The sequence below is a fragment of the Anabas testudineus genome, chromosome 7, assembly GCF_900324465.2.
Source record: "Anabas testudineus chromosome 7, fAnaTes1.2, whole genome shotgun sequence".
NCBI lineage: Eukaryota > Metazoa > Chordata > Actinopteri > Anabantiformes > Anabantidae > Anabas > Anabas testudineus.
In genome coordinates this window covers 12,424,572-12,445,148 of record NC_046616.1, presented here as the reverse complement: position 1 = coordinate 12,445,148, position 20,577 = coordinate 12,424,572, and the positions used below count along the sequence as shown (strand labels likewise).

At 41.5% G+C, this 20,577-nt stretch overlaps 1 protein-coding gene across 1 annotated transcript; it reads left to right on the top strand.

The window, feature by feature from the left end:
* The first annotated feature begins 10,284 nt into the window (after nucleotides 1-10,284).
* cacnb3b (calcium channel, voltage-dependent, beta 3b) lies at nucleotides 10,285-19,638 on the top strand. Its single transcript, XM_026368314.1, has 14 exons — nucleotides 10,285-10,329; nucleotides 13,630-13,749; nucleotides 13,958-14,080; nucleotides 14,257-14,378; nucleotides 14,637-14,689; nucleotides 14,898-14,917; nucleotides 15,140-15,220; nucleotides 17,511-17,569; nucleotides 17,787-17,887; nucleotides 18,050-18,201; nucleotides 18,471-18,566; nucleotides 18,684-18,854; nucleotides 18,946-18,993; nucleotides 19,112-19,638. Exons 1-13 carry the CDS (start codon nucleotides 10,285-10,287, stop codon nucleotides 18,973-18,975), a joined length of 1,173 nt encoding a protein of 390 aa, XP_026224099.1. The 3' UTR covers nucleotides 18,976-18,993; nucleotides 19,112-19,638.
* The last annotated feature ends 939 nt before the right edge of the window (nucleotides 19,639-20,577 follow it).

The window sequence follows — 20,577 nt, the reverse complement described above, 5'->3', positions numbered from 1 at the left end:
GCCAATGTTCCTTTTAGTGTTTCTCAAGATCACATCATTTTATCGTATCAAAAGCATCATTTCCCTCCTTCACATAGTGGTAGAAAACAAACAAACAAACAAACAAACAAAACAAAACAAACACCAGCCTTACTGTCACTCATCACACTCAAACAACACTATAGCACCATCTAGTGGTGAATGTACATGCTCGCATCACCACAGGTCTCCTGAAGCAGCAGAAACGAGATTGCTTCACGTTTGTTGATTCACTAAACATTTTCACAGTAAAGCTATAAAGAAAAATAGAAGCAGGTTTAATGGCTGTGCAGGCAGCCAATAAGCAGCCGATCACATGATTAAGTTTAATCTGTAAACCAGCAGAGCAGCACTGGTGTTGACACAGAAGAATCTGTTGACTTTTCACCCTTTAAACAACGACACACCCTCACAGACCCCACTGAGAACATCAAACATTAGGGTTTCCGGAAAGCTCTGACTCGACATTACAGTATTTCAGTAGTTTAGTAGTTCATGCAGTCATTTGTAACCCTACAGTACACAGTTGTACGGTGCCACCAGAGGTTCAGTTCCACTAATGAGAAAACTAATTACAAACGTGCAAAACTAGTGTGTGTCACAGTAGCAGGAGCAAGTTCGCTTCACTTGGATGTGGGACATTAACTGTGCACAATCTGTGAGTTTGTCTGTGTGTGTGTTTAATGTTTTTGGAGAGGATGTTTAAAATTTAACATGTCCTGGATTTGTGCAACATTTTATCCCAGTATAGTCCCACACTGTCACCAAAGAGCAGCATCAGTGAAACAACAAGGCACCAGAGAAGGTGTTTCAGTCCACACTGTGGGCCGTGTGTGTGTGTGTGTGTGTGTGCAGGCAGTGACTTTGTCCTGTCTTTTTGACATTGGCAATGGAAGCTACCTGAGTGGAGCCGTCGATTGGCCCTGCGTGAATGGAGGGCGTTTACAGGATGCGAGGGGGGCCAAAGTGCTGGATCAGTGAAAACTGAGAGGACCAGCATCTCATCCTTCCTGCCAGCGAGGACAAAACGACCATATTCCAATCAAACAACAAAACAAAAAAACACTCTAGCAAAGTTATAAGTGTAGCAAAAGCAAATGATGGGATGTGTCAGACTGTAATGATTCAGTAATCTGACCTGGATGGATCTATTTGCCTAGGTTACAGACTCCACTGCACTGTAATGCAGTTCCATCAGTTTGCATAGTATATATCAAATAAACCCCTTTGCACCCCTTTACATTCATTTTGTGCAAAGCAGCAAATCCTGCTGAACCTTAACCCCGAGGAGTCACATTTGCTTCGTAAACATTTTCAACAGCTGTGTATAAAAACACACTGGAAAGAGAAACAGTTGGGCTGCTTTCAACCTACAAGACGCAGTAGAAAAGTCAATTAGTCAGGGGGGATGAGTTAGGACGCGGATTCAAGCGGGCTACGCCAAACTCCCAGAACATCACCGTGTTCATGTAAAAATAGAAATTACACAGGCGCAGAAATCTCAGGGACCGGGGCTGTGGGAAAAGTGCAGGTCTTGCATAATTTATCAGCCAAGCTGTAATCTATCCATCCGCGGCTCCGTGCGTATGGCATTGTGTACAGTCAATGATCATGCCGTGAATCCACAAACTGGAGATTTCACAGCGCAGATGCCGTCGGAGCTCCGCGTCCCGATGAATCCTGGAGCAGCTGGTTTCCCCCCCCTGTGCCGTGAACATGTTTCGTCGAGGCGCTGCCTTCAGCTGACGCCTTCACTGTAACATCAACTGTGGCTTTTTTTTTTCCCCCACCCAAGTTGGGCTGAGGTGTCCGAGATCCCCGCTAACTGCGGATGTCCCTGACTAATTCAAGCGTCTTTCTGCTTAACGAGGTAGGTTTCTCTTCCAGTCTGTCTCCTGTTCCCGAGCCCTCCGAGGATGGAGGAGGTGACTGAGGACTGGAGGAGATTTTGGCTGCTGCTGTGCTGTGTGAAGGGGGCTGAAAGCAAGCTGCATGCGTGGTGTAGACTTTTATCACACACACACACACACACACACATTGACACACAGTCATGCCAGTAAAGGTATAGAAGCAGGTCCCTGGTGAGGTACTGATAATTAAATTGGACAGGCTGACCTCACTGGGAGTCTTTCACTTCAGAGAGCAGGAGTCTCGCCGTGTATTCGCACTGTCAGTCTGCCACAGGGAGTTGGGACAGATGAGCTGGGCTGTAGTTGGCTTTAAGATTTTCACCAAAAATTATATAACTGGTGAGCTGGAGAAATAGATGAAAGCAATTATCCATCACTGTGGGTCTGTTTAGCCTCCATCCGATAATTCTATTGGCTGTAAGATAAATAACTGCGTTTTAATTATGAAGTCACATATGATGTCACTCCTTTATTTATAGCACCATCAACCTACACTTAGATTCTGCTAATGTGAACTTTATGGGCTGTATCTTATAACAGTTGTGATATTAATAACATGAAAATTATATTTATATTACTTACTCGATGTGACAGTGATATTTGCAGGAGGAGTTCCCTCTGTAACATCATTCAATTACTCTAAATGCTAATATCCAAGTACAGCATGTAATAATTCTGATCTAAATTACTCAGAATAATAATCTCATGCATTTCATACGTATGATATTTTTTTCTGTATAACTGAATCTCTGATTGAGCGGAGAATGCTATTATTATCATCACGGAAAGTGTGATGAAATAACAAGGCAACAACTCACCAAACAGTCACGCAGCCTTTAATCTTTCATGTTTTAGTTGCCTTTTTTGCTGTGATGGTTGATTTTTCTTGCTCAGTTAAACCTGACACTTTCTTTAAATCAGAGGTTACCTGTTAGTTTTTCCACAAGGCTTTGAGGTAGATAGATACAGAGACAGATACAGTGGCTTTCATATTAACAACACAAGTTGCAGAACCTAGACTGAGCTGTGATTGATTGAACTGTGGTTCATTCAGGAGATAATCCGTGATCCAGGACACCAACGGGGTGTCCATCTGCATCTCTGCAAGCTCGTTTCCCACCCAGAGGGTCTGGACTGCGTTAAAGGTGAATGAAAAGTCAAAATACAAGGTCTTGATCACCCTGCCAGCTTTATCCAGCAGGGAAAAGGTCCTCTAGAGAAGCAAGATGATTGCATCATTTGCTTCACTGTGTGTCTGGTAGGCAAACTGCAAGGGGTCTATTCTGTCTCCCTGCACTAAGTTCATCCTGTGCACTGAACTGCTCAAAAGCTCTCTAGCATATCAATGAAACAGGTTTGGCACAAATTAAACATCTCCTCCTGGAACTTATGGTGCAAGCAATGGTGTAAATTTCCCCTCTTCATTCATCTTTACATTCCCTCTGTTTGGAGGAAGAACAAAGCTCTTCAATACATAAAATAAGGAATCAAAATTTGGTAAGATTTTGAATAAAGAATTTATTTTCTTATTTATTTCTTTGCATTTTGCATAAATTGAACAACAAGATTGGAGTTTGGTAGCTACACTTAAAAGATGCTTTTAAAATCTCATATCCATATGGTTTCACTTCTGCTCCAGGGTGAATACTCTCATGTTACATGAGGTTTTTAAAGTATTAAAGGTTACAAAAAGCTCAGTATGTGTGTATGCAATGCCTGTGAGCTATTATGGTATACATTATCATGAGTTAACATTTTATACTGTCTTTTAATACAGCCACTGCTGCATATTTTAGTAATTTGTCATAAAGCAGAAACATGTTTTTGTGACTTTAAAGTAATATATCATATATTTTATTACTGGTAATATTTACACTGGCAGCTTAAACAAACTTTATACCAGACATTGTATAACGTATAATGTAGGCTATAGTCCTGAGCTTCATTCCTACATAAACTACAGTGTCTGTCTGTATGAAATGCTGTTTGGTAACTCTGATGTGAAATTAGTGACAGTTTGTTTATGTCCTTCCTCTCGGTGAGCATACTTCAAACAGGGATCAGGTCTGCATGGGAACACATGCTGTACCTGCATGTCTGAACCCATCAAGTACAGTACAAACATCATGAAAGGATTTGGCAGCAGCCAGGTGTCATCTCCCTCAACTCAAAAATTAAAACGCAGCATCCCTGGTGCCTTAAAATAGACCCTCATCCATAATGCACCAGCAGCAGTGCTGCCCACAGAGGCGCTTCATATGGGACAGCCTGACAGACATCTGCACTCAATGCTTGGATGCAGCTCCAAAACTGTAGCACCGTAGAGTTTAACTTTCAGACTTTCATTCATTCATGTTTTATTCACATCTTCTGCTCATGCTGAATTCGAATGAATGCCTCCTTCATCTCTCTCTCTCTCTCTCTCTCTTTTATTTCTTGCTGTTTTCTGCAACCTTTCCTATGAATAATAAATCTCAACTATGCTGCAGATTTTCACATCACCCATAGTCATGGTTTTATGGTTTCAGACGGGTCTTTAAACACTTGTTTTACACTGTATCTTATACAAAACATTCTGTGAACAAACATCCACATCTGCACGGAGCCATAACACATACTCTCAACTGCTGACCAGCTGTCAAAGTACAGCCAGTCATGACATCTGCAGTGAGCGAACAGGGGGCTACACCGGGGACCCCGCTACACATTGAACACAGACAACTAACCTGGCTCACATATCCCCTCACCACCAGAAGACTTTCTATTGCCTTTAAACTTTTGGCTTTTGACATGTGAAAATCCACAGTGGCTAAGAGAGGCAACGTAAACTGAAAACTAAAGTGCAAGTTGCTTTGAGTTTCACAACATAGTTATATCTGGACAACACAAAGTTGTGTGTAGCTTTGGTCTGGGGCTATTTTACATGGTATATAAAAGGCAATTGGTTCATATTAAAGAAAATCCTAATGCTGCACTCCAATGATATTTTAAACAATAAAAATGTTTAATGTTTCTCTCTATTGATCTTCGACGCTGCATTATACAAGCTTGATCATTTGTGCAAGCTGCAAACTCAACATTACATCACATGGTCATCTTGTTAGCTACTGTGGTGGTGTACCATGATAGGTGAGAAAAGGCAACTCTATTTGTAGCACATATCAAACAAAGAGGTAAATGGCTTTACAGGCCAGGAAAAATAAGAAGCTTAAATAGAATGCATTGAATGACAAATTAATGCAAATTAGATTAACAGTAGATTAAACATAAAGCACTGACACTGAATGCAACATAGAAAACAAAAGTGCAGCAGGAAGCGGGAAAACAGCAGAGTTTTCAATTTAGCATTAAACTAGCTTTACCCTGTTGGGTTTTAAGACAAGGTTCTGCTAGACTGCTTCCTAAAGATCTCAGAGCAGCTTTGGATTTATATTTTGCAAGAAGATCAGGAATGCAACAATTCAGTCTATTCTGTATGTAAGGTTGTTAGGTTCTCCTGGTTCTTGTTAGAACTATGGCAGCTTTGTTTTTGATTGAGTACCGGACACAAAACCTTTACAATAATCCACCCTGCTGGAGATGAAAGCATGAATTAGTTTCTCTAAGTCTTGTCTGGACGTGAGATCTCGTTATTTGTTTGCGATGTTATAAAGCTGATTTAGTTATGGCCTCAGTGTGGCAGATGAATCTCAGAAGTTTTGGTTTAGGTCTTGAAAGCGCCTGCAACATAGAGTCCCATTGGACAGGAAAGGTAAAGATGAAGGGAAGGGAGGAGAGGAGGAGAGATGGTGGGAAGGATGATATGCAGAGCAGAGAGAGCCTCACTGACGTAGTAAAGGGTTGTGTACTGAGAGTGGTGGAGAATAAAGGGTGGTTGGAGGTGGGGGGGGGGGGTAGAGAAAGAGAGAGAGAGATAGACTGCTTGCAAGCACGCTACAGTACACTTCAGTGTTACCCGAGAGAGAGAGAGAGAGAGCACACCATGACTGACTAACAGAGGGAGTGAGCAAGAGAGACGGGGAGTGTGCTCTCCTACCTCCAACCGAGTAAGTATGCTGCTATCTCTTCTGCATCTAATCTCTGGGCTGCAAATTGATATTGATAGCCACAATAAACCTAACAATAGAGTCGCACATGCTTAATGGCTGATCTGATACGGCGTTACCTTATAGAAACGGGAAGATATTTCTGTTCAGCTCTTGTAATTGTGACTGAAAGTTGAGAGATTGAGTTGCTGTAGTGGGGCATGGGCGCAATATTCGCTTATAACTGAGTGTTTGAAAAAAATCTGAAGTCCCAACTCTTCACCCTCAGTGCTGACATTTCTGTGGAAGGTCTGAGTTGCACTAAAGCAGATAATGGCATTTAGAGCTGTTGTGTGACAGAGGAGCACTGGTGGGAAGCTGTGGGCACACTTGCAGGCGTTCATGCTTTCTCTGTTGGTGCGGGGGGGAGGAGGAGGAGTGCATTTGGGACTGCTGGGCTTCCTGTGTGGGGTCAATTAAATACTGCATGAGACAGAGCACTAAAAGCCTGTCCCGTGAGGAACAAAGTGCTTTGTGTGTTTCTGCGTGTGTGTATGTGCAAGCATACGTGTGTGTTGGTGCATCAGTGTGCAATGCCTTGATTAAATTTGATGAACCAGCAATGTTGAGAGGGCCAAAGATTCCAGTTCCCGCTTTCAAGTTGTTGTTCACAAATGCTGCCTTTTTTTTAAAATAATTTTTTTAAGACTAAAAAGAAATCGACAATGTAAGGAGTTGGAGTTATGCTCCCTCGTTTTTTCATATTTGTATGTTTAGCTCATATTATCTAGGACATCTCTCTGCTTCACGATTTCAAACATCTCCAGTTTATTCATGTGGCTTTCTTGGCTGTAACATCTGTAATCTGTATGCACAAATGACCTTTACTAACCCTACGTACTGTTTGAGACTCAAACTTGAAAGAAAATGCAGTCTTTTTCGACAGCTGGAATGTGCAAATATGTAGGGCACCATTACATATTGATAAGCATGACATTCCCTCAGTTAGCTCAGCCTACTAGTCAAGATGCACCAATTAGGCCTAACTCAAGCCCAGAGCCTAAATCAGGTCAGCTTCTAACAAACGCATCTGATTTAATGAAGGATGCAGCAGCCCTGTGCCATTCTGTGCAGCTCTGTAGGTACACAGCTTTATGTGGGTTAGCTCCAGCCTCTCTACACTTTGAAGCAGTTGATGAAGTCAGGTTGAGGGATCCCCAGGGGTATGAAAGCCTAAGTATGCACAGTGTACCCGGCAAGGCCAAGTCGACAGCGTGGATGAACAATAGACCCTCCAAGCTGGGCTTGCAGCATCTTGCTCCTGTTTCTCCACTGTATGCAAGCTTCACTGTCAACCTATCAGGGATGTTTTATGTCACTAATTTGTCCAGTTGACCTCAGTAGCATTTCTCCTTCTATTGGCTAATATAAGCCATCCCATATTCTCCATACAAACTGTTGTCAATGGGAGAACTCGTTGTGAGGAAGCATTTGTACAGCTTGTGTTGAAATGTCTTGGAAGTGCTTATTTATAGGTTGCAGATCTGCCAAGGGGTCATTACGGGCAGGGAGAAAGTATCCTGAGGTAACATTAGAGCGGGATGAGGGTGGAGCTGGGTGAGATAGAATGAAGTATCAATCTGGGTGGCTCTTCTATTGATCCACTCCCCACTCCAGCATCCTCTGCACTGTCAGAAGACCTTCTCTCTGACTCTGGATGATCCACCTCTGCCTCTAATGCTTCTTCTGCTGCCACTGCACACAGATAATATGATACCTCTTCACAAGTCAAAAGGCTGGAGACATGGAGTCGGTGGCTGTCTGCTTAGTTCTTCAGATTCGGTGGAAAAATCTGGAAGCCTGTCTTCCATGATGTGTTAGAAAGCCACCTAGTTTCCAGTTGGCACAAGCGTTTCATTTATACAGAGCAACAGAGAACATCAGCAGACATTTGTCCTCCTAAAAAGTGTGGCGTATGGATGTGAACTCAGGTTTCTCTGTGACACTTTGAATGCCACCATCATCCACCTCAATGTAACATTAGTGCACTTGTGAATTATTCCCTGAATATTATATCAGTATTATTATCATGTTTCCTATTTGCTGTTGTAAATTGTATTCTTTAATCAGATATTTACTTATTTTAATCAGTTTTGGTTTTAAGTTATATTTTTAAATTACAGACGCAGTTGCTTGTGTGTGTATCATTGTTTAGACATATAAAACTGTATCAACATTACTTATAATAAACAGCAATGCATGTGTCACTGATCGAAATATAAGATGGCTGACAAATAAGTTTAAATTACTTTGTGAGGCATATTTTTCCTTTTCATATCCACATCCACCTCTTGACATTTTCTCTTTTATTCTGGATGCCTATATGAAGGAAGACGCTAAATAAGGAAACGTTATGAAGTACACCTGTACAGCATTATCAAGAGGATTGAACACTGGATGAAATTTGGAAGGAAGAAAAAAATCTAGCTTTGCTGCAGAAGCACTATATGTGCTGTAGAGTGCACAGAGATGAGCCTTGGTGTCTGTCTGCTCCTGTTCTGCATATAGGCACTTAGTTCAAATTCAGATGGGCTATCTGGCATCAGTGAATATAGCTGAGCCAGTCTCAAATCTGCTTTGCTCTTTCTTGAGGGAATTCATCAAAACTCAGTGAACTTTGACTGAATCCTCCACGATCCTCTTCCCATTTCCAACCCCAGCATGAGATAGGAGGAGTATAAGGAGAAGAGAGCTATATTTAGACCCACTGAACAGCAAAATTTAACAAAAAAGAACAGATTCTGCTGTTAGTCACCAGTCCTATTGTTCTAGTGTACCTTTTCTTGCCTTCGTTTCTCTTTGTTGTCTCTGTGTTTTCCTCTCACTCTGCAACCTTTTCCCTCCTGTCTTTAAGATTCTGTCTTTTTGACTTATTGCAGAGTTCACATTGGCAAACAGACAAATGACACAAAGAATAATCTGAAAAATCACTTTAAATGATTTTGTAGAGATTGATCTCTGTCATTAAACTTGACATGCAAGTATAATTTTATTTTTACTCTCCTCATATCTGCACTTCACTGTTTGAAATGCTGTGCTAGTCAATGGCTGCTTCTTGCACAACGCTGATGGTGAAATAAATTATGCTATCTTTTCTGTTCCTGAGGCATGTGAGGGAGCTAGTGGCTCCAGCTACAATAGTATGTGTATGTATGTGTTTGTATGCTTGCCTCCCTTTAATTTTATAAAGCCATACAGAAATATAGCCCTGAGACATTTTTTGCTGAAAGCTCTGGTGGAGTGCACTTAATTCTTTAGCTGCAAAAGTTGAATGAGGGTGAGAGAGCGGATGCTACTGGCATAATGGATGCCAAAGTCGGGTCCTCAGTGCCTGAGGCAACCTGGAGAGTAGGCATGCAACCCCGGCTTGCCAGGAAGAACAAGGCTGTCTTCAGCAGTAGCGACCTCTCTCCTAGCTTATTAAGACATCTGATGGACTCTAGATGGCTGCTTGCTGACTCACCGCTGCATTTCTTTTCAGTAGGCTCATGCATCACCTTCCTGTCAGGAGGATGGTGCAGGGCAGGCAGACAGACAGGCGGGCACAGCCCTACCCTCATCTACTTCCCTTCATCTTTACGTTCATGCCCTGTTCTCTGCATCTTCAGGCTTCGTGAACTATTTACCCTGTGAGTTTGTTTCTGCCATTATTGCTAATGAGTTCACCTGTTCAGGAAAGCGAGCTTGTACCATAGATCACCAATTGCCAAAGGAATTCCATTTGGCTGTCAGCATTTACATGCTTGGATGTTGTTCTTAACACCTAGCATGGCTCACATAGTTTTTGTTCAGGTTCTACCTGAAAAAACGATAATCTGAAGTGTGAGGGTAAACACCAAGCAGCTTGCGGGACTGGTTGTTTTGTTTCTCACTTTTCATAATCTCTTTGGGGAGAGTCAAAGTGGGAATCGACATAAGAGCAATATATGGAAACACTTCTGGGAAGATTTAAGGCACCGTGGTGGTTGAGGGAACTCAGAGAAAGATGCATGAAACCAGAGAAAAGCTTCTTTTCTTACATGAGGGCTGGCTCCGAGCTGAAAAAACCCACTGTACTGTACCAGTATGCGGGCGTGTACACACCAGTGCTGCAGTCAGGGCATCAATTTTGTATAGGAAATGGTTGTTGAGGCAGCGCAGCAACGTCAGCTGTGAAGCACTTAGGATGAGCGCCCCCCCCCGCCCCCCCTCCCCGTAACCACGTGGCTGAAGGGAGAAGGGTTCCGCCTTTTTGCAATGGGGGGGAGGGGGGGTGCGCTGGCAGCAGAATCATGTCTGCCTCCGACTCGAGTGCTACAGGACTCATCTGTAAAAAGGTATGCTGTTGATGCTCCCCTTTTTGTTTCATCAGTCTGCATGCCAACTCAGCCTCCTCATCCACGAGTCCCGTGTCTGTCTGCTCTGAGACATCTTGTTTCCTCTTGTCTCTCACTCTTGTCTCTGCAGAAGTCTACGCTGGTCCACTCACTTTAAATCCCCACTTCTCCCGTCTTTCCTCCCTCCTTTACCACATCTTCTGTAAACAAGCCGAGCTGCACACGTGTAGTTTGTCTATCTCAGCACAGTTTAGGCTGCTTTGCAGGTGCCTTGAACTTGTACATCACTGGGAGGCCTATCTGTTGAATGCAATGGATTTGGGCTTTGACATTTTGGTTGAGTTTAATTTTGTGTCCTTTTATGAAGCCATTCCTACCTTTAAATATTTCAGTTGAGGTCATACTTTGAGTTTTTTAAAGCTTAATTGGTTTGGGTTCATTATGTTCCTTTGGCTGTTCAACAGTCATTTAGAATCTGCTTTGAATTTCCAAAGAGAATCAGATTATTGAATTTTGGAAAAGAAAGAAAATATTCTTGCTTTGAAGAACTCAAAGATAAAGGTTATACCCACACCAGTCGTAGACTCCTGGCTTGAGGAAAGTATCATTCACAGGTTCTTCGATGAAAGGCAAGTTGTTTGTAATGTGCATGCTTCCCTCTGCTGGTGAGAATCTCGTCCTGCTGCAGTACCATTATCTCATGTTTCAGTCCCTTATAGGACTTCCAGTATGTGAGGGATCTGGTGTTATCATCCCTGGCTCGTAATTTCTCACTTTTATGAAGACAGCTGCATTACAATTGGGTGTTGTTTCAAAAGTAAAGGCAGTCAGAAAACATAACGGGCTGTGAGTGAGCCAGACAAATTAATGCTATCCCAACATTGAGACCTGCATGACTGTGATTACATTAGATTGCACTATTGATCATAGTGTTGTGTGGTGAGCAGCAGGATTTTTAAAGTTAAAGCTCTGCAATGAGGCAGAGTGAGTTTGTCTCCACATGCACTGTGTAGAAATACACTATACTGTTGAGCTTGATCATTTGTCTTCATATAGACCATGTTACAATGCCATAATTGACATGATAATATTTTGTATTGGCAGAGAAGCCTGAAATGTTACAAGTTTAAAAAGAATAATGCCCTTAAAAGCATGTGAATAACATTTTGTTGCTGCTACTGGAAGTGTTATATAACTATCAGTGTCTTCTCAGTTGATTCATCTGTTCCAGGCTTTAGTTGGCCTCTTTAATAACCAGGTTAGGTTTATATGTTTGGCTACTTCATTAGCGCACATGAAAAGAAATACAGAATGGCCAAGAGCAAGACATTTCCCTAGCTGGGAATGTGTGTTCAGAGTTACCAACAAGGTGATACACAGTCACATAAACCTAGTCAGTGGTGGTAAAACGTGAACGGTCCTTATTAGTTAGACAGAGCAGTCACTTTACACAACGTTATTCAAAACCTCCCACATAAGTGAAAGAAATGTTAAGGCCATTTGGCTACTCGAAACATAAAAACTCAAGAGTTCATTACCTTGCTGTCAGTTTGCATTTATAAAATGTTTTATATTAGTAGACGGGCAGTAAAGTGTAGCTGTACCTGACAGAATATACTGTACAGATCAAGTGATTACATGAACCAACTCTAACCTTTTGTCTGATAGTGCCAACACTCGACACAGTCGCGGGCTCCTTTGACTTATTGTTCAATAAATGTTACAATACGTATAGTGCCAGGTGATTCAGTTCGTATCTGATTCTCTGTGTCTGCCAGAAATTTCTGCAGGATTTGCAGGACTCGAAAGCCAGCAACCAGACAGCAAGACAATCTGTCTAATTCATGAAGCTTACAGGGAATCCAGGCAGTTTTAAGCAGAGCAGTGTGATGCTTAAGCAAAGGATGTGACTTTTGTATTCTCTTAAAGGCAGTAGAAAAAAAAAAAAATATATATATATATATATATATAGAGAGAGAGAGAGAGAGAGAGAGTATTTTGACTATATGTTGTTTCTCCCTAAAACTACCACTATGGATTTTGTGCTAAAGAGACAAACCTGAGAATAACAATCCTCTTCATCCATCTGCAGAAATCTTTGTGCTTTCATTAGGTTTTGTTTCTTCTGCTGGTAGATTTATCAGATTCAGCTCCAGCGCTGGCAGCCTTTGATATTTAAATGATATCTACTAACTCTGCACTGGATTCACCTATTTTTTTTAGCAGTTTTTTTTTTTGTGGGGTGACAGGGGAAAACAGGAAAAGGAAAAAGAGCAATGAAGGAAGAAGGAGCTGTGCTATATGGATGCTCCTATCTGATATGCTAGGAGTCTGTCAAACCCTCATCCATCTGAGACTGCAGCAAAAGGGAAACTGTTGATGGAGTGAGAGGACAAGTGTAGGATATGGTGAGGTGAGCTTTGTGAGAGTCTTAATCATTATCTCAAAGGCACTTGAGATTCTGTATCTGTCTGTATTATTATTGCATTATTTTCATTCCAGCCTGCAGGACCCAGTTGGGGATTATTGCTCTACAGGTAGACACATTTTGCTACAGACCAAATTTAAATTTCAAGTTATACATTTGAATTGGTATGTACCTCTGAGACTTGTGATTTGCATTTTGTTATTTACTTTAAAGTTGGGATATGTTCCAAGTGAATGATCCTAATGTTCCTAAATTCCAGGTTATTACCACAAACTAAATGTTTTCTTTGGTTTAATTAGAAATGATACTGTCTTGTCTACTAACATATGAGAGAAAACTTTTTTTTACTGGAAATTGGAAACTAATTCAGAACACAAAATGTGGAATTAAAAGAGATTTGACTAGTCACAAATCAGTGCACCAGCCATATCTTTTGTTTATACAGACTAATCTGGGGCCTTGCTTTATTCTTGGATTTTGTAGCATTATCAAGTATTATCTATACTCTTTTGCCAACATCTGGTGCGCCTGGCTGAGTGGATAAATAGTCAGCAGGGTGTTCTGGTTGTTGGTGTTGTTGCAGTACTCATGCACATATTCCCCTGAGAGGGCTGCTTTGGAAAGCTGCAGGACCTGCTGGTTGTTGCAGGCTGGATCACATGGCTTCAGGAAAGGACAGGCAGGTTCAGAGGCAGATTTTACAAGAAGAAGGGCATGCAAGACACAGAAGGAGATGTAGGTGATCTGCTAGGAGATGCATCAGAGCTATTTGCTTTAAGTCAACAATTGCTGCTGTACTAATGCTGCTATGTTGTGATGGATTCATCTCCGCTCTGCCAGGCTGTGACAGCTATTTCTCGCTTCTCCTTCAGGGTTCAGCCGATTCCTACACTAGTCGACCCTCTGATTCCGACCTGTCCCTGGAGGAGGACCAGGAGGCGTCTCGGCGTGAAGCCGAGCGCCAGGCTCAGCTGCAGTTGGAAAGAGCCAAGGTGAGAGCACAAGGGTCAAAGGTCAATGCTTGACATTAAATTGACCTTCTAGCACTAGAACCTGGGCTCTAGCATTCTAGTGTAGAGTTGTAAATGTAATGCTCACTCTCATTTTTCTCATCTATATAATTTTATTACATTTAATTTAGTTTTAATTGTTATATGTGCATTTTCTCTGATTTATATTTAGTATTTTTGTATTTTTCAGTCTAAACCAGTAGCATTTGCAGTAAAAACCAATGTGAGTTACTGTGGAGCCCTTGATGAAGATTGTCCAGTCCAAGGTGCTGCTATTAACTTTGAAACCAAAGACTTTCTGCACATAAAAGAGGTGAGTGGCTATAAACATAAAGATGATCCCAATCCTGCCACTTTAACCCCACTGTGATCCACAGCAGCCGCTAAGGCAGCAATCCCTCTTCCATCACACTTCAGAACGAAATGCAGTCCACATCGGCACATTTTGGATTTTTTCAGCCACTGAGGGTCTGTTTTACTGTCATGCAGAAATACAACAATGACTGGTGGATCGGTCGGCTGGTGAAGGAAGGGGCAGACATCACTTTCATCCCGAGCCCAGTAAAACTGGAAGCAATGAGAATTAAACAAGAGCAGAAAGCAGCAGCAAGGTCAGAGGTCACACACTTGTGAGAGATCTCTGCATCGCTGTTTTAATGTTGAAGTAAATGTAATACAGTCCTCTCCTTGTCTCTGTCTCTCTGCTGCCCTAATTCCACCAACTTCCTGTCTAGCACACTGTTTGAAATAGTTTTTGTGACATAACTAGCTTTTGCTCATGTGTTGCTCTGTTTTTGAAGCCCTTCTTTCTAAATTGCCTCCTGAGGGAATTTGCACATAATGAAGGTTTGCATTATGTTGCTCCACAGGAAAGGAGGGAATGCTTCATCGGGAGGCTGGAGGTCCACCCCACCATCTGCAGGTAAGTGGGACCGGAGGAGTCCTGCTGCTGTGTCTATCTGCTCTGCTCAGGGACTGTATGCTCTCTCTGGATGAGGGACTATTCACTGGCTAAAATATTCTCTTTAGTATGTAATATATGCTGTGAAACATCCTGTGCACAGAGTTTGCCTTTAACCCTATTGGCTATTCTTCTTCTTGCCTAATGTTTGCTTTGTTTATTCTGAAAGCCAAACAGAAGCAGAAACAGGTATGATCTGTAGCTTTTACGCTTGATTTTTACATTTTATTTAAGAACACTGTATTACAGCTATTACACTTGCTCATTTTATTGCTCTGTAAATGTCTGTTGATATTCAGAGTGGCTAGTTACCATTCTTCTAACTGTGGATGCTAATACACATTACCTTTACTTCAATATGTTGTATATTATCTCACCCCCAAACCCTGTCTGTGCTTGTGGCCTGTGCAGACTGAACACGTTCCTCCATATGATGTTGTTCCTTCTATGCGACCAGTGGTGCTGGTGGGCCCTTCACTGAAAGGATATGAGGTGGGGCAACCATTAGTACTGTTGTTCAGTTAGTATACATAGTTTAGCTCTGCTAATTCTCTGGATCTACTGAATAAAGTGTCTTGAATTTTTCATATATATTCATGCTCATCAGAGGATATATCCTGCTGACTTTGGTGATCCACCAACTGATGATCCAGATTCAAATGTTCTATTTTCAAATACTATTATCTACTAACTAAATACCAGCTACACTTTGTGGTCAGTGATAATTATCAGACATCAGGTGATGGTTACACTAAACTAAGGTGATGAGAATGGTTATAACATATTCATATATATTCATCTATTAGCATGAGCACATTTGAATGCTTTATGCTGCTGTAACTTTCAGATGGATGTTAAAATTATTTTATGCACTCTGGTTTGATTCATTTAAAAAAGAAGGCAAAAGGTAAATTAATCAGTAATGAAATAAAAGGTAAGTGCAGCCATAGATGCTGCATTTCTGAGTATTTGGTGTTTTCCTCTGCACTGCCTGTATTTGTTCCAGTTTAATCTGGATCGTATGTTTTGGCCGAGTATGGGCGTGCGGTTTGATCTAAAGGGAATCATTCTCATGGCCATTATCCCATTAACACTGATACTAAACACCACAGTCATATCCTGATGAAATTATAGTATACACAAAAGGAATCTAAGATCCATTTCAGGTTATACACATTTGGATATATACCCATTTATATAAGCCACTGTCTCTGCTAGTCTCCTTTACTAAACTCTCTACAGAACACAGAGGATGTAGTGTGAGATGTGCTCTATTACTCTTAAAATATGTCAATTTCAAATCAGTCTAATAAGGAAGAAACTTGAAGTATATAATTCAACTAAATGTCTTTCTCTGTGCCTCGCTCTGTCTTCTGTGACTGCACCGGCTGTGCGCCAAGTCGTGTTTTGTGTGTGAAATATTTATGCATCACTCTGGGATGCTCCAGTGGTGAACGCCAGCCTGCCTCGTTCTCTTTTTCCCCACTCGTTATCTTTCTCTCTGCTTTGTCTCGCTTGTACGTATTATTTCCGGTTGCTCACCATTGTCCTTTAACAGAGCCTCTCCTTTGTCCTCTCGTCCCCCTTTCGCTGTTTCTCAGTCTCTCTGTTTCACCATGGAAGAGCAACACTGCTGCGTGCTTCATTCGTTATTCCAAAGGCCATCCATTTTTCTGGGCCGTTTGAAAATAGACTTCATGCAAACACACGGAAACACGACACAGACAAATCTATGCCATTCTTAATGGTGTTCATTTCTATCTGTGCTGTCTTCTCCTCCACGAGTAATGTAATAGTTTTTTTTAATTAAAAGATATATTTTGCTTTAATGTGTTTCCTCTCCTATTAGATTTTGGTATATGTGAATAAGTCAGTCTTAAATCCCCTTGTTTTGTATTGATTAGCAGAACATTTTATGTTAACATTTTACAATATAATATAATGCAGTTATTAGCAGATCGAAGTGTTTATTTTACGTTTGTCAGCAGTTATATCTTCTCTTGTGAGGCATCCAGTTGTGGAGGCTGAAAAAATAGATAATGAATGACAACATAGTATAAACTGTATTATTATTTATTATTTTTTTATTGGTCCTCTTTGTCCCCAGTGGGACATAAGGACAACAGTTACCTCCATTTGGGACTGTTGTGGCCAGCATCTTTTTCAGGCGATGTCCATCTATGGGCAGGGTACGTGCAATACGTATATGCAATGGTGCTGTTCCACTCTGAGTACATGTCCAGACCACTGAGTCCGGCAACATTTGATTTCACACATTGCAATCTGGCTTCTTTGTTCCTTGCACAGTTCTTCGCTAGAGATCTTTATAGGTCTGAAGATGTAACAAGTCTCGTGAATGCATTAGTCGTATTTGTGTTACCTTCTACCATTCGCTAGCATTTGGCACCATACGGCAGGACTAGTTTGATATTGCTTTTATATATTTGAGTCTTCGTTCTAATGCTGTATTGCTTCAGATCCAGATCAACAGAAGTCTTGTAAATGCACTGCAAACTCTCGTTTTTGTTGTCTATGACAAGGCCAGCCAAAATAACGCTTTATATGAACTGCCTGCAATATTGTGTGCTAGAAGGCATTTATTAAATCTTTATGTAGTACACATAATGCCCAAAAAGTAGACTTGCACAAAGAGTTACCATAAATTAAAGTGAGTGAAACATATGGGTTTTGTAGGGCTAAGTGTTTGTGCATAGGTGTAGATTTAATGACACACTCTTATCTAACTTCTCTCCTCTCTTCCTTCTTCTTATCTGTCGCCTAGGTAACAGACATGATGCAGAAAGCCTTGTTTGACTTCCTAAAGCACAGATTTGATGGCAGGTTGGTATCGCTGCCTGTGTTGCTCTCTACAGCTGCAGCACAGTGTGACTGAGCTACATGCACATAGCTGCTCGTGGGACTCTGCCTATCACGTTTCATGGTCGATAGGACACATGATGATGATGATTTATTTTTAGATCCTAGAGAATGCAAGTTCATCTCATCCTTTGAAATGGAACCGTTGTGGATGTGATGTGATAAGATGCTTCTTCTGTAGGATCACTATTACACGGGTGACTGCTGATCTGTCACTGGCAAAGCGCTCGGTGCTGAACAAAAAGGCCATAATGGAGAGATCCAACACACGCTCCAGTCTGGGTGAGTTGAGTGAAGAGGAAGTTGTCTTTGATCTTTTTTTTTGCTAAATAAAGATTAATAACTACTAAGAATAGACGCGTGTTCTTTCTTTTAATGACTGATAAGCACATGATTCTGCTCTGTTATTCTACATCGCCCTTTGTTTCTTTGGCATGCTTACAGCTGAGGTCCAAAGCGAGATAGAGAGGATCTTTGAGTTAGCCAAGTCTCTTCAGCTGGTCGTCCTGGATGCAGACACCATAAACCACCCAGCACAGCTCCTCAAAACTTCTCTGGCTCCCATCATCGTCTATGTCAAAGTGTCCTCTCCTAAAGTAGAGTAAAATCCACACAAACCACACGAACACGCACACACACACAAATCAAGACTATAGATTATAGTTTTTATTTTTATTGAAATGATCTTATAATAATAATTGATTTAGTGATTCACAGAAGGTTAACTGACAACTATTTTTGTTATTGATTATAATTTTTTGATTGTTTATGATGTTTGAGGATGTAGTTTGGCACACTGACCATCTTTACAGCTTATGTGCAGATTTCAGATGCTATAACATGACCTGGTCTCATCATGTCATAGGTTCTTCAGCGGCTGATTAAATCTCGAGGGAAGTCACAAAGCAAACACCTCAATGTTCAGATGATGGCAGGGGACAAGCTAGCCCAGTGTCCCCCTGTATGTCACTTTCCCTAAAACTTATATAACTATAAACCTCAGAAAAAACTTTAAAAAGTTATTCAGTGTTCTAATGTTTCTTTCTCATCTCTTGTGCTCCTAACCCCGGCTCATTAGGAGATGTTTGATGTTATCCTGGATGAGAATCAGCTCGATGATGCATGTGAACACCTTGCAGAGTACCTGGAAATTTACTGGCGAGCTACGCATCTCCCCTGTTCTGCCCCTGTTAACCCCTTACTGGACCAAAGCGTGATCACCCCACCTTCAGCTAATTCTAGCCAACAGGTAAGAGAAACACACAGCTGATATGTAACTTAATAACATGTTTGCTGCATCATTCACTTTCCTTTTTCTGCTTCATGTGTCCATTTACTAGTTTTCTGAGACACAGGAGCTGATAGAATGATCACTATCACGGACAAAGGTGAGAAGAAAGTAGTTTCTCTTTTGTCTTTCTTACATTGGTATTTGGTTTCTGTTGCTGTTGGTTTCTGGCAATGGTGCTGTTTTCTCTCTTAAAATGTCCCTTCTGCACCCTGAAGGAGCAGCCTGTGCTGTCGGCCGGGGTTAGACTAGGATGTCTTAAGCACAGGGACCAGGGCACCACCAGGGGGCAGCAGCCCTCATCTCTCCAAGGCCAGCCACAACCTTCTCAGGCCACACCTGGGTGACAAAAAGAGCACAAGTCCCCCAAGAGAAAGAGAAAGAGCAGGAGGCTGGTGAGCTGGAGAGAGAGGGGATATAAAACTGGGAGAGGAGCATGAAGATCTGACCAGCGTTGCAACAGACAGAGAAGACTACACTTCACTGCTGCCCCCTCGGCACGAGCTCCCCGCTCCCACCGCCACGCGACAACTCAGGGCCGCTTTCTCCAGCTGCACGCATATTGGTAACAAAAACCAGTACAGCGGTGCAGTCACTGCACACCACCTCCCCACACCTTCCCTCCCGCCCTCACCTTGACCCTCTGCCGTCACACTGGAGGTCACATCCCTCACCTGGCAAAGCTGAGTCAGCCCATGTGTGTTCAGACACCCAAAGGGGGTCATCCCAGACACAGATAGGCTGATTCAGCTACCACTGTAGACAAATCTGAACTATTGAGTATGTTAGCATACAGTGTTGTAGTGTAGCAAAGCTGTCAGTGTAACACTAAACAAAACATGACTAACTTCCCAGTGTAGGGTTCCTGGGGTTTCCTCTCAATAAACCCGGCTACCCCTCTGGCCAAAGAGTGCAAAGAGTGACAGAAAACTAATTCTGTATGTCTTCCATCTCTGCAGCTCTCTGTGAGCTGTCATTCCACTGAAATCAAAGGTTTCTTCAAAGGCATTAGATTTTTATCTTTATCACTTATTTCATATTTCTGTTATCCAGTAGCCTTTTCAAATTATACTTTTTATTTATTTTTTTACATTAAGTGTCTATTCTACTATCTGTAATTCATATCTTGAATCTCGGTTTAGCAGATCACATATCTGTACACAGCAGTGATGCAAAACCTGTGTGTGACAGAGCTGCACATCAATATGCACATTTTTTTCACAGCTGTGAATGTATAGATATTGGTTTGCATTTGTGGTTTCTTTACAATAACTGTGGTTTGTTTGCAGACGGCCTACAGGTTCGATAATATGACTAACATGAAAATGTAAATTAATATTAACTAAAAGAATGGGCAATTGATTTCTGTTACAGTTCTCTGACGCTTCAAACTAATAATAACAAACACAAAACATCAAGTCACATCTGACTTCAGAGTGATTCTGCTCCGACTGTTTGTCAAACGATGCACTGTAATAAGATTTTTTTTATCCTTTCACCAAAATTCTTTTTGATGCAATTTGATAAACTCAGAAATACAAATTGTGGTTTTATCACGTATCGGAATAGTCACCAATATCTAACGTGTGTATGTTACTTCAGATACATTGTTCCAAACTCAGCTTTCATGTGGCACACAACTCCTAATGATGTTTTTAAAGCAAACCTGAAACCTTGAAAGACT